The sequence below is a fragment of the Dendropsophus ebraccatus genome, chromosome 14 (assembly GCF_027789765.1).
Source record: "Dendropsophus ebraccatus isolate aDenEbr1 chromosome 14, aDenEbr1.pat, whole genome shotgun sequence".
Classification (NCBI taxonomy): Eukaryota; Metazoa; Chordata; class Amphibia; order Anura; family Hylidae; genus Dendropsophus; species Dendropsophus ebraccatus.
Window position 1 is genome coordinate 42,514,620 of NC_091467.1, and position 13,621 is coordinate 42,528,240.

The 13,621-nt window shown below is 37.8% G+C and overlaps 1 protein-coding gene across 2 annotated transcripts in view; it reads right to left on the reverse strand.

The window, feature by feature from the left end:
* Window positions 1-1,513: 1,513 nt before the first annotated feature.
* HLF (HLF transcription factor, PAR bZIP family member) overlaps window positions 1,514-13,621 on the reverse strand; it is a 33,175-nt gene continuing 21,067 nt past the window's right edge. The window contains exons 3-4 of one of the 2 annotated variants that reach the window (XM_069952131.1): window positions 10,714-10,934; window positions 1,514-6,686 (exon numbers count right to left, since the gene is read on the reverse strand). In XM_069952131.1, the coding sequence (XP_069808232.1) occupies window positions 6,471-6,686; window positions 10,714-10,934 (437 nt within the window). In that variant the 3' untranslated portion in view covers window positions 1,514-6,470. Of the gene's footprint in view, window positions 6,690-10,713; window positions 10,935-13,621 lie in introns of both variants that reach the window. The other variant, XM_069952130.1, reaches the window with a different exon arrangement.

Here is a 13,621-nt window from a genome sequence, read left to right on the forward strand (position 1 = left end):
GAGGCCCGCTATGTGCCCACACAGTCGTTTATGCCCACATATGGGGTACCGTTCTACTCAGGAGAACCTGCGTTACATATATTGGGGTGAGTTTTCTCCCCTGTTCCTCGTGAAATTGAGACATTTCAAACTAAACAAACATGTTATTGGAAAAATTCTATTTTTTCATTTTTACTGTCTTCTTTTGAATACTTTCCTCTAATACCTGTGGGGTCAAAATGGTCACCACACAACAAGATGTATTCTTTGAGGGGTGCACTTTCCTAAATGGGGTGACTTTTGGAGGGGGGGTTATTCTGCTGACACTACAGGGGCTCTGCAAACGCACCTGGCGCTCAGAAACTTCTTCAGCAAAATCTTAACTGGAAATGCTAATTGGCGCTCCTTCCCTTCTGAGCCCCGCTGTGTGCCCACACAGTGGTTTATGCCCACATATGGGGTACCGTTCTACTCAGGAGAACCTGCGTTACATATATTGGGGTGAGTTTTCTCCCCTGGTTCTCGTGAAATTGAGAAATTTCAAACTAAACAAACATATTATTGGAAAAATTCTATTTTTTCATTTTTACTGTCTTCTTTTGAATACTCTCCTCTAATACCTGTGGGGTCAAAATGGTCACCACACCCCAAGATGTATTCTTTGAGGGGTGTACTTTCCAAAATGGGGTGACTTTTGGGGGGGGTTCTATTTTGCTGACACTACAGGGGCTCTGCAAACGCACCTGGCGCTCAAAAACTTCTTCAGCAAAATCTGAACTGGAAATGCTAATAGGTGCTCCATCCCTTCTGAGCCCCGCTGGGGTGCATTTTCTCTCATGTTTATTATGAAAATGAGATACTTTAATCTTAACAAATATATTATTGGAAAATTTCTATTTTCTATTTTTTCCGGCCTAATTGTGAATACTTTCCTCCAGCCCCTGTAGGGTTAAAATGCTTATTATACACATAGATTAATTCTTTAAGGTGTCTAGTTTCCAAAATGGGGTCACTTATTGGGGTTTCCAGTATACAAGCCTCCTAAATCAACTTAAAAAAATAACTGGTCCCTAAAAAAATCAGTTTTGGAAATTTCATGAAAATTTGATAATTTGCTAAAACATTTCTAAGCCCTGTAACACCCTAAAAAAGTGAAATATGTTTACAAAATGAAGCCAGAATAAAGAGGACATATTGATAATGTGACTTACTTACTAATTTTTGTCATGTGACTTTTTTTTTAGAAGCAAAGAATTTCAAAGTTCGTAAAGTGCAAAATTTTTTAATTTTTCATTATATTTTGATGTTTTTCACAAAAAACACACAAGACAGTGGCCAAATTTTGCCACTAACATAAAGTACTATATGTTACGAAAAAAACTATCTCAGAATCGCTAGCATACGTTAAAGCATCACTGAGCTATAAGCGCATAAAGTGAGACTGGTCAGATTTTGAAAAATGAGCCTGGTCATTAAGGCCCAAACAGGCTTGGTCCCTAAGGGGTTAAGAAGACGCAAATAAATACATTAGAGGTAAACAGCTTTAAAAGTTTATTATACCTTACAAATAAACAAAGGGAATGATTGGTGCCAACAATCTAATCAAAAGAATTCCATGACATAACATAAAAATACATTTATTGGTAAACAGTGAGAATTGATGGTGTTGTCTGTAGTATACAATGGTTGATCTCTTAAACGCCAATATTCCTGTACAGTTTAAGAAAGGATTTCTATTACTCTAAAATTGAAATGTCATTATATACAAACTAGCATAGCAGCTTATTCCATAAAACTCTCAGAAACCTTGTGTTACTAATAACATTTCATAGAAAAATAGAAAATTTTATTATTCACTTAATGAACTGGCTCATAGCACTGTTATAGTCTATGTATGGAATATTTTTAAAAAATAAATAAGAATTTTTCTAGTAAAGTTCCAATACAGTACATAAGTCAAAGCTGAGAGATCTTTAAAGACCTATATACATAGCAAAAAACAATAAAATAAAATAAAAAAAAGGGTTCTGTGTTCTGCAGGTTGCGTACCCTCTGGGTGCTGCTTCCTGACACTGAGTATAACTTTACTTACATCTATGACCAATATGGCATATACCTGTTCATAGATCTGCATCTGAGTTGAAGGTGCTGCTGGTTATCTATAGAAAAAGCAGTTTCTACCTATGCCTTGCTTTTCCTTTAACCTATCAATCGCTAAAACATTGCAGTGTGCCAGCTTTAAACTAATCGTATACTGTAAAACATAAGCAGAACATATAATAAAGCAGACATTGGAGCTTTGACAAATGCAGTACAATGCTTGCAAAACATTAAAGGTTCTAAAGTGAAATGTATCCATCCAATAACAAATCATTTGACATTTAAAATGGTATCTTATGATCTGAATCTTATGATCTGGATGCAAAATTGTACTAAACTTTTTTTTTTATCACACTTGTGGTCCTCCTAGGAGAATAACACATGCAATCATTTACTTCTATAGTACACTGCAATACCTATGTATTGCAGTGTACTGTCATCCTGATAATGTAATAGGAGATCTAGCATGGCAGACCTTCTGATGGCCACTGGCTGTTATGATAACTGAATAACACCCTGCAATCGCATCATCTACTTGCCTAGATGCTGCAGTTGCTATTAACTAGTAAATCTAGGGAGTTAATGCCCGGCGCTGACATAAATTGGGTCTATATCGTGTATGAAGCACAGGCAGCTCCTGACTCCTGAGTATGCACCCTTCATACATGTATAACATGTCATTCAGGAGTTAGAAAATCTCATGTTAGCTATCTGTTTAGGGGTGTCTTAATGGATGTTCTGTAACCTGAAGTGGCCAACTACTGGATAATCAATTGTACGTTTTAGGTTATGTTCACACATAGGGCGACATATATCATCCCCAAAATGCGTATTTTTCGGCGGAAATGGGCAATTTGCGAATATTTTATTCGCAAAACGGCCATTTGCGAATAAAATATTCGCAAATCGCCCCTTTCCACCAGGTACGCCGGGGAGGGGGCGGAACTGGGGGCGCGGACTCAGAGTCCGCAGGATTTATCATTTTTTACAACAAAAGATACGCCGAAAACCTACTCCACCTTTCAGGTCGCGTAGGTTTTCGGCAGTCCGCCTCTACATAAATCTCTGTAGAGCCGGAGATGCGGGGACATTTATAAGTCCGGCGTAAAAAACGCCGGACTTAATAAATGTCCCCCATAGTCTTCTGGTCAGTCTTTTTTTTCAACCAAAGTTGGGAGTGGGTTGAAAACACAGAAGCCATGAAAATCTTTCCATTATAATTTTGCCCTGTCAGTTCCATTCCTGATTTTGGTTAAAAAAAGACTGGCGGAAATGCAATGTTTGAACATAGCCTCAGGGTCCATTCACACATAACAGGATCTGCAGCATTTGAGTTTTTGTTGTGTTCCAGTTAGTTACATTGATATCTGCTCCATAAAATCTGTATCTTCAAATCTGCGACATCAAAGATCCTGTATGTGTGAGTGGGCCCTTAAACGCAAAAAGATTGGTCTTGGGTATACCAACAGGAAGAACATCCATATCAGCCAATCAGAGCTCAGTTTTCATATCTAATTTGCTTTGGAAAGTTGAAAAGTTCAGATTGTCTAGATTGAAGCAATTTTAGGTGTTTCTTAACATGGTTTGATTGTCTCAAGCATTGCACATTGTATATAGTACCAGAAGTTAGGTCAACGCAAGATAATAAAGCCGTATGCGTGAAACTCATTAAACTTTTTTTATGATCACTTGCACATATACTGTATATTGCTCCATATACAGTCTGCTGAAATCATAATAACAACTGGACTGCAACATATGAATATGCAGCATGCCAGTGTGCATTATTCCACACTGTGACTGGCAGCATTGTATTTGGCACTATATAAGGGACATTAGAAAAAGATAATAGTGCACAGGAGTCATAAGCCGTATATTAATAGATTTATCGGATAAATAGACTAATATGTCCCAGTCTGTACAGAAGTCAGGTACACAAAGCATTGGTATTAAAACAAGACCCATACTTTCATTAACGTTACTTCCATTTGCCTTTTTGGGAAACAACCATTGGTTTCTGTGTACAATAAAGAGGATCTGTTATCAGGCCATGTCGTCCTATGGCACACAAAATAATTTGGATAATGCCGTTCAAAACCCATTTATTGTAAACATACACATTATTTCATATTAACTTATACGTCCCTCAGTCTAAACTGACTTGCTTTACTTTCTGTTACCTTTGACATTCTTTAAGCTGCCTCGAGTAATAACTCCATGAAATCTTGTTATGAGAATGAGTTGCAATACCGGACACAGCCAATGTAAAACAGTGGCGCTGTTTCCTGTGAAAAACAGTCTATGTTTCCCCTGTAAACTCAGGTTTATGTACTTGAAATTGTACTTTCTACTAATTCGGACTTATTTTTATGTTTATCTCCAGTGTAAAAGATGTCTTTCATACCACATCTGTAGAAGCCATTGTGAAAAATACTTCAAAACATTTTAACTTTAACCTGTACCTTTTGAATATATATATATAATATAAATCATACAAAGATCCGTTGAAAAACACCAAATTATTTAGATGAACCACAGTATAAGACAACACCATGACCTTCCTTATATTACATGCCTCTTTTACATTCATTCTTTCAACAACAAAAAAAGCAAACTGAAACCTGGCATATACATAGAGTATAACAACAAAAAAAAAAAACAACATGAAGAATTTTCCTAGTTTGTATTGTCTCTGAAGACAATGGTTTGTAAAAATTCATAGACTAGGCAGTATATAGAAGAGAAGGGCCCAATAGCCAGGCCATTCTACTGGAATAGGTCTATGGCACCATACCAGTACAATACCCCCTTGAAGGAGAGAAATACATGAGGACAGCTTTCTTTCCCATCCCAAGAGCCCTGTGCAAATTAGCCCCTACCATGCGGAAAGGAAGTGTGCAAGTTAAACCTTTCCCATGACAAAGGATCCTCCCAAAGGGCTAAGAATGATGTAACTTTCTAGCAATTTTATAGGCTCTGTATCTAAAGCCAATCACATTTCTGAAAAATAATATAATCCCGTAAAGGAGTCTTATTATATGACTATAATATTATAATAATGACATATTATAAACAGTAAACTCTACCATAAAACATAAGCTCACAAGACGCAGGGCACGAGTTTGCTTTTCTTTCCAATGCCATAAAAAATAAGCTTCGGCAAGTCATGGTCATTTCACAGCTACCAGATTTCAAATGACATCGCACAAAAAAAAAATTACAAAGAATCTGAAAACACTAAAATCAAAGAGTTTGTTACAAAAGTGAAAACTGTACAAACAAGTATTATTGTGAAATGCAATATGAAAAAAGGCTTTGTGGAAGGCGGAGAGGTGGAAAATACAGCTGTAACCTATTTTTTTTTTTTATGAATGAACTACTGTAGTTTATGCTTATAAGAGCATTTCAGAATATGCAAGATAAATTACATTGCCGGGGAAGGGAAAAGAGAAAATTTGAATTTGAAATTAATGGACTACTTATTGGTTTATACAATGTAATAGATAATATGCTCCGTGGCAGTGCTGCAAGGAAATTGACGCCTGTTATTTCATAATGACGGCCATCATTTGTATAATAACGGATGTTGTTGTAAGACGTTGTGTACTATGATGAGGATCATCATCTTGAGAAAATTTTGCCTACTATGCAGTAAGACAGTGGCTTGGGTTTGCATTTCCCATTGGGGCTCCTAAACACAACAGGTTTTTTAGACATGTGCGCAATACTGTTTACAGGTGATCATTTATTCTATGTACAGTATATCAATGGTTAAGGTTATGGCTCAGGCATATTGGAATATGGGAAATATAACAATAAGTGTAAGCTTCTTTAAGTTTTAAGACTTTCTCTTAGTTTGACCAGTAGGGCAATTAGAATATAAAAAGGGAATAGTGGAAATAAATGGTATAGTGAATATCATCATTAAACAACCTTAATACATAGGAAGGGAAAACATGAACATTACATGAATGCAGATTCATTGCTGACTCAAAGACATCTGGGAATTATGGCAAGGAAGTAAAATCTAAGATGGGAAATGTCTTGTGAAGTAGTCTATATGATTTGAATCCGATTTTTTTGCTCCACGATGTATGGATGTCACCAAAGTTTATGTCCAGAGCAGATGATGGAAAAACATTTGCTACAGCAGGTATTGACATAGTCAAGGTAAACCATACTCTTGTATAAAGCGCTTTGTAGTATGGAAAGTGATAAGACCGAAACATAGAAATGAAAAAAAAAAATAATAATAATAATGGTAAAAAAGAGACATTGCAAGTCTTTTTCTTCTTCCAGTAAAGTGCTGATGACAGAAGTAGGTTGGTATGTGTTTAGTGCTACTCGGCAGGAATGAAGGTGTCCATATTTCTCCATAACCAGTCAGGCCCTTACACAGGCCCATGACGGGCTTCATACTTTGCCAAAATGTTTTTGCATTTGCCCAGCTCTTTCCGGAGGTCAGCAACCTCCAGCCGTAAGGCAGAATTCTCCTTCTCGAGGAATGAAGCTCGGATGGCAATCTGGTTCTCTTTTAGTCTGCGTGCATCTCTTGATCTCTTGGCAGCCATATTGTTCTTTTTACGCCTTGCCCAGTATTTTTCATCCTGCTCATTTGTTCAAAGACAAAATGGAACATGTTAGATTTTGGGATACATGGAAAATGAGGTTACAGAAAACAGAAGTAGCTGTAATGTTGATGTAGCTGTACAGGTTATAACCGGGTCCCAGCATCTATAGTTTATTCAGCTATGGGTGTAAGAGCACGGTTATAAGAAGACAATACAAAAGTGCAGTCACTTGTTTGCTAAGCAGGACAATAGCACTATATTTTGAATATACGGTACTTAATAATGTAGTTGTATGTAAGGAGAAGTAATTACTTATCTATTCACTGTCTATCGGAGTGCTTCTCAATTCCAGTCCTCATGGCCCACCAACAGGTCATGTTTTTCTTAGTACTTCCAAGGTCATATAACTATGCATCAGGTATTATCACAGGTGTTCCTTGGATGGGATATACTTAAAGCATGACCTGTTGGTGGGCTAGGAGGACTGGAATTGAAAAGCACTGGTCTATAGGACCGTCTATAGCCAACTACAGTGCTCTCTTTTCTTAGGACATCCTATAGAGTGTGAAAGGAGTTGAACCCAAGCATGCTCAATGACCCTCAGTACACCCAGGGAACAAGTGACTTCTATCTTTGTGATCGGAAGGGGTTCCAGTGGATGGACCCTCAATGGTTACTATAATAGGTAATTCGTTTTAATCTGTCCTCTTTAAAGGGGTTTTTCACGCTTTTTACATAGATAGACTATACTCAAGAAAGACCATCAATGTCTTAATGGTGGGATTCTGACACTCCCAACCGCAAGGGCTTTGCCGAACTGATCTGTGAAGGTGCATGATGTCGGCACCCAGCCAGACAGACACTGATGGATTATCATATAGATGTCCTAAATGTTTGCATTTGAGACTAAGATATCCAAGATTTTGCTGCTGATTTTTGACAGATGTGGATCGGCCATGTGTAGATTTACCATTTACAACATTGTTAATGTTGTGGATGAACTGTTACGTGAAAATGACAACAACCATTGAGAAAAGATGAACTGGACGATGCTTTTAGAGTCCCACAAATGAGACAACAACCTCTCAGCTTTGAGAATGGTGCAAGGAGACCAGCTCCTATTTCACCTTGTTCTCCTCAAGATATTTTTTCACTGTTCACTATTTCTAGTTGTTTTCCATGAAGCAATTTATTATGCAGTCACCTGAGCCACGTCCATCCTTATTTTAACAAATTGCAAAAGCAAATCTTTTAATCCTAGCCTGCTACATCCAAGGTTGGTAAGATGAGATCACATGCTCACCAGAGGCGATTGACTGGCTTAATCTCCTTACCCTGTCCCTAGAATCAAACCGCCAATCAGCCTGCTGTAATAGAAGAGTGAGGCCGGATTAAGTATCCCGACAAGTGATCAGAGCAACTCAAGTGATTAAAGCCGAGCGGAGGCTCTTTGTTACATTGGCAGAGCCCCTTCACTGACTCACTGGTGGGAAATGATAAAATCATTTCTATATAGCTTCCCTTATTGCCGCACATGAATTGATGTTGTTCCAAAGGAATCGGTTTCACGTGCACACAAAAAGTTCAAGACAGATTTCCGAGCATGTACTGTTCACGTGTGAGGATTAAGGATTAAGCTGTGAACCATTCTGGGATACAGTATGTCATTAAAGAGACACTTCTGTATTTAAAGGTGTCTGAACAAAATCAATCCTATTTAAAATTTAGTAGCCTTCTACTATACAACCCTGTGTAGCTCCAGGACTATATATTTTTAGGCTCAGCTGCTCGAGTTAGAGTTTCTCCAAAAATAACAAATTGCTCTCACAAACCAGAGTCTCCTCAATGGGATTCTGATAAGTAAAACAGTTATCTACACATGGGGAACTGTTCATTTGGAGGCTAGTGTAAGTCTTATTTCTTGTGGATGACAGCTAATTTGGCTGAAAATAATACGTAAAAATAATCCATACATAGATAGGTCTCTTCAGTGAGAATCAGTACCTCTACCTACACTATACTTATCTGCAGCTCTAAATAATCATGAGCAGAAGACCTCATCAACAATAATACTCCATTCTCAAGAGCAGATGAATTATTATTAATTGTGGATTTTTAATATAGTATTTTTATGGCACACAATGAAAGTGTGGTCCTAACCTGACAATACCACTCCAGTAGTTGGAGTATCTACAGGACTCTCTGATTATTCTTGATCACTAGTTGTCTTCACTTTACTTACTGTCCTTATTAGAAACATTTTCAACCTGTAAAATAGGTATAGAAAGTCATGGAGACATATCAAAAGTTTTTATTGGTTCGGGTCTGAGGGTTTAGACCCCAAATAATCCCAAGAATAAGCCGGAAGAAGAGCAAGGGGGACAGAATGCAGCAGTGTGCGCCTTTCCGTGCTTGATCAACTGATCGGTTGGAGTGTGAACACGGAGACCCCAACAGTTAAAAACTTTGGACATATCTTTAATGTCTATGGGAAATCAGCTGTCAGTGCACACATTAAACACATTATAAAACTGAAGCCTTTAATCAGATTCACTGTTTCTAAAAATATTTATTTCAGTATACACATCAAAAACTGGGTCTATACAAGAAAACCTTGCCCTTTTTCAAACCACTTATGCTTTGGATAGCATACTAATGGATAACGTTCCCTTGTGTCTCCATAGAGATTAATATAGTCTGTATAACTATTTATATCTACTGGCAATAATGAAGAGAATAATTCAAAGATACGTGAGCATAAACCCACTTACTGTATAACAATATTCTCCTACAATACATGTGCCATCTGACAAATATTTATTTGCTCCTAAAAATGTCCTTCATAGAATAACTCTTGCAGCACATGCATGTGCATTGAGTGTCACCAGACGGACTGTACAACTGAGCTGAATCATGAAAAGTAGGAGAAAATGGTAGATGTAAGGCTACGATTATATTCATAGTTTGTGTAAAATATTTTATTCATTTTCTTTCCCTTTTTGGACTTTAAAGAGGTGTCCTCATTTGGGAATTACTTGCGGACTGTTTGCAGTTGTTGGAGGTGGCCAGGAGGCTGAAACCAGCCGAGGTGATTTGTTTAATTTGCAATACTTCCACTTCCACTTTTTGGAGTTGTTTAAGCAACAAAACACAACAAACTACACCATTTGCATAACTCCCATTAACGTCAATGGAAGTTATATAAAATGTGTTTTGGGCTTCCTGACCACCTTCAGCAGCCAGAAGGGACAGGAGATCTAAAGATAGATGTGGTTCCCAGAGGTAAGACCCACATCTAGTGGACCTATGGATATCCCATAAATTTCCCACATGGGAATACCCCTATTACCTTCTTCTACAAAAAGGCTTCAGGTGGTTTAGTGTACCAAAACATAGTTACAGGTTGATGTAGCCAATATAAAAAAATCGTCACTACAGACCTTAGAGAGGGCAATAGTCACTGTGTATATCCAATGGGGATGTCAGGTGGTGCTCCGCGTACAAACACATAAAGGCAAATTAGAAAATATTAGACAAAGACAGCCACACTCGCCAATCTTGACTTTAGTGGAACTTCTTTATTCAACAAAGCATGGACATAGTTGGTGCAGACGCCAGACAGGTTAAAGTAACAGGCTTGTTTATCGCAAACTTGAAGCGCAAGTTTGCGCGAAACAAGCCTGTTACCTGCACCTGTCTGACATCTGCCGCAACTATGTCCACACTTTGATGAATAAAAAAGTTATACGAAAGTCAAGATTGGCGAGTGCGGCTGTCTTTGTCTAATATTTTTTAATAGTTACAAGTTGGCTTTAAGGCTGTGTTCAGATTTCTGACTTTACAAAGTGATCTGGCCCCACCCGATAGTATTTAGAGAAGACAAAGGGAAACAATTTGATGAAGGTTTTGTTTAAGGGAAAGTTTTTTTGGTTAAGGTTTCCTGCTTTCTCCTGAGGTTTAATATTGCTCTGGATGCTTAATATTGGCCTTCAGAGCTTTCTTATGAAAACCTGAACACAGCCTAAGGCTAGCAAGAAAATCTTGTACACCGTTTCCAACTTACCTTCAGATCTTCTGGTATAAAGACTTTACGAGCCTTCTTAATCATTGGCTGAGGCTTCAACTCTTCTTCTGAAAACTTGCGTTTTCTAGGGTCAAACATCTCTTGACCTGGGATGCTGGATAGGGCAAGATCTGCTGGGTCTGGCTCATATCCTACGGCCACTTGGATGGTCTCTGGATCTATTGGGCTTGGGGTGTTGCGGTTTGCAGGCAAAATCTGACCTGAAAGATAATTCCCAATTAAATTAGTTTACTATGTTAAATAATAAAAAAGCTTTGTATACTTTTTAAATACTAGTAGTATTTACAGGGAATGATTTCCACATTATATATATATATATATATATATATATATATATATACATACATATCCATGGGGGATACCTAAGTAATATAGTGCCATTTGGAAGCACTATACAAAGAAATACAAAATGTCTACTGTTGTGATATACAAACCATATAGAATACAGACTACTAAAAATGACATAGATGTTATCATTTGTACACGGTACACAGAATATATTCACTTGCGATTCACATGAAAAGATGAAAGCAGCAATCCCTATGACAAATGTAAGTAGGTTGATGATGGTCCTTTTTGAGTCCTTCAAATACAGAAGAGCCTAGAATATGAATAATACACAGACCTTTTTGTTGCTGGATTCTCAAAGTGCACATCCTTACGGTACATTTAACAAAGCTGCTGTTCTATTTTCTACTGTGTTGCTTTGGGATATTCACCAGTCTGAAAATCTGCACTTCTAATGTCCTTGTGCTTTAAATATAGAGCTTTATTCTTATTTTTAGTGTCAACCATAAAAAAAAGTAAACGAAATTCTGTGTCTGCAAATAGTCTTAAATAATTTTATATAAACATAAAAAAGAAGTTATACTCACCTGCCCTGATCCCCTGCAGCTGCCATTCTCTGCTTATTACCGCTGCTTCCTTGTTTATGTGATGCGTCATCCCCACAGCTACCTCCCACTCAGCTTATGCTAAACAAATTTTTATTGCATCCGTGGCTGCATTTTTTTCTGTTATAATATACTATTTTTTTCACTGCAGCATTAGCAATATTAGATGGGGATTGTTTATCCTGCCAGCCGTGCTGCAGGATGCTTGGTTCTTCCAGAGGTATACAATTATATTTAATGTGGGTGGCCATAGCCAATGTACACACATGCATGGGCACATGTTAGTTTTACCGTATCACCAAGTGTTGTGCGCATGCGGCATTCAGCCGTCTTCATGCTAGCATACTAGAGATATATTTTTGCACCAATGTTATGACCACAAATCCTGGCTTGACCACAGCTGATAGTTCAGGTCATCAGAACCAAAGCCAGGGTGAGACTTGCAGCTATTATATTAATGCAAAAAAAAAAGTATTATTTTTCTCAACCAAGAAGCTACCACTACTGGTGAAACAACTACAACCTATACTTTGCACACTTTCAGCTGAGATCACACATAGGCTACAACCAATCTGTTGGTGCGTTGAATACATTTTTCCATAACTCTAGGATGTGTTCACATGTGGAAAAAATTTGCAAGTGAAAATCATTTCCACCTCAAAACACAGTTATTACAGCAAACAATCCCAGTGTCTGCCAGCAGAGGGCACCAGTCAGTTAGTTTATGGCTCAGCCGCATCAATGAGCTGAACTGTCATTAAACAGCTGAAAATCCTGATTAAAACCCCCTTTTTATTCTGGAGGCAGCAATCAAACCGAAAGGGTAGAGAAAGCCGCCTGATTAAGGAGTCGTCCAAGTGCTTGATTGGCGTGACTCTGAAATTTGCCAGTGACAGAAATAGCTTTGATGAAATCACATGATCTCTTCAGAGATTGGATACATTTTATTTAATCCTAGTTTAACCTCTTCTACACCACAATAATGGCAGCCAGAAAGTCAGGATACTTATCTCAGCACAGATGATCCAATGCTTAATAATGGAGGGTGCTGTTTGCTAGCTTTACATGAAAAACACATTGGACAATACATTTCCTCTAATAGTAAATTAAATATACAACATAAAAGAGTAGGGCTATTGTCCTTAGCAATCAGAAATATTGTATGACCTCTCCTGTTTAAGCTAAATTGAATTAGTTTTAAACTAGACAAAAAGACATAAAATAAAAACCTAAGATGACGTTCCAATGAACTCTATTTACTCGACTGATTTTTATTGATGTCCTAGTGAAATATCCTACAAGTTGTTTAGAATCCACATATCCCGGTTTAGCTGAGGATTTCTGTGCGCTGTAAACATGTTGTTCAAGTCTTATTTGCCGGGTCCAGTCATTCAGGGTGGAGCTGCTAAAAGCAGTTCACAATCCTAATTTTACTTGTAATCCTCTCTAATGTTAAGTCTTTACATGCAGGAACAGGGGCTGCACAGCAGATAGGAACAGGCAGACAGGTGGCAGATTAGACAAGGCTTAGAAAAGGACACATCCGGGGAGGAACCCCAGCCCTGGGTCACATGTCCAGCTGATTGGCATCCGTTACCACTGTGCCAGTTGTGGTGCCAATGCTAAAGTTATCAGAGTGACTTTAAAAACAAAATGTCATCTAAAGGGGTGGTACGTATAGCAATAAGCAAAACCATAAGACGTCTGACATGTCATAGTGATATTAATATGTTCTTGAGTAATTTGTTTAAATATTACTAGATTGATATCAGCAGTTTTTGGTGTATGTATAAACTTCTATCTATGAAATACAACACAGTGCTTTGTCTCCAAGGGCTGAGTGCACATGTCTCTATGTTATGTATATGTCTGTCCCTTCAACTTGTGCTCCATATTAGTATCTGTTACTCAGGTAGAAGACAGTGACACGGTGGTAACAAAGAACATGGCAAATATTACTAAAACAAGCACGTGACTGCATCCAAGGCTTTACT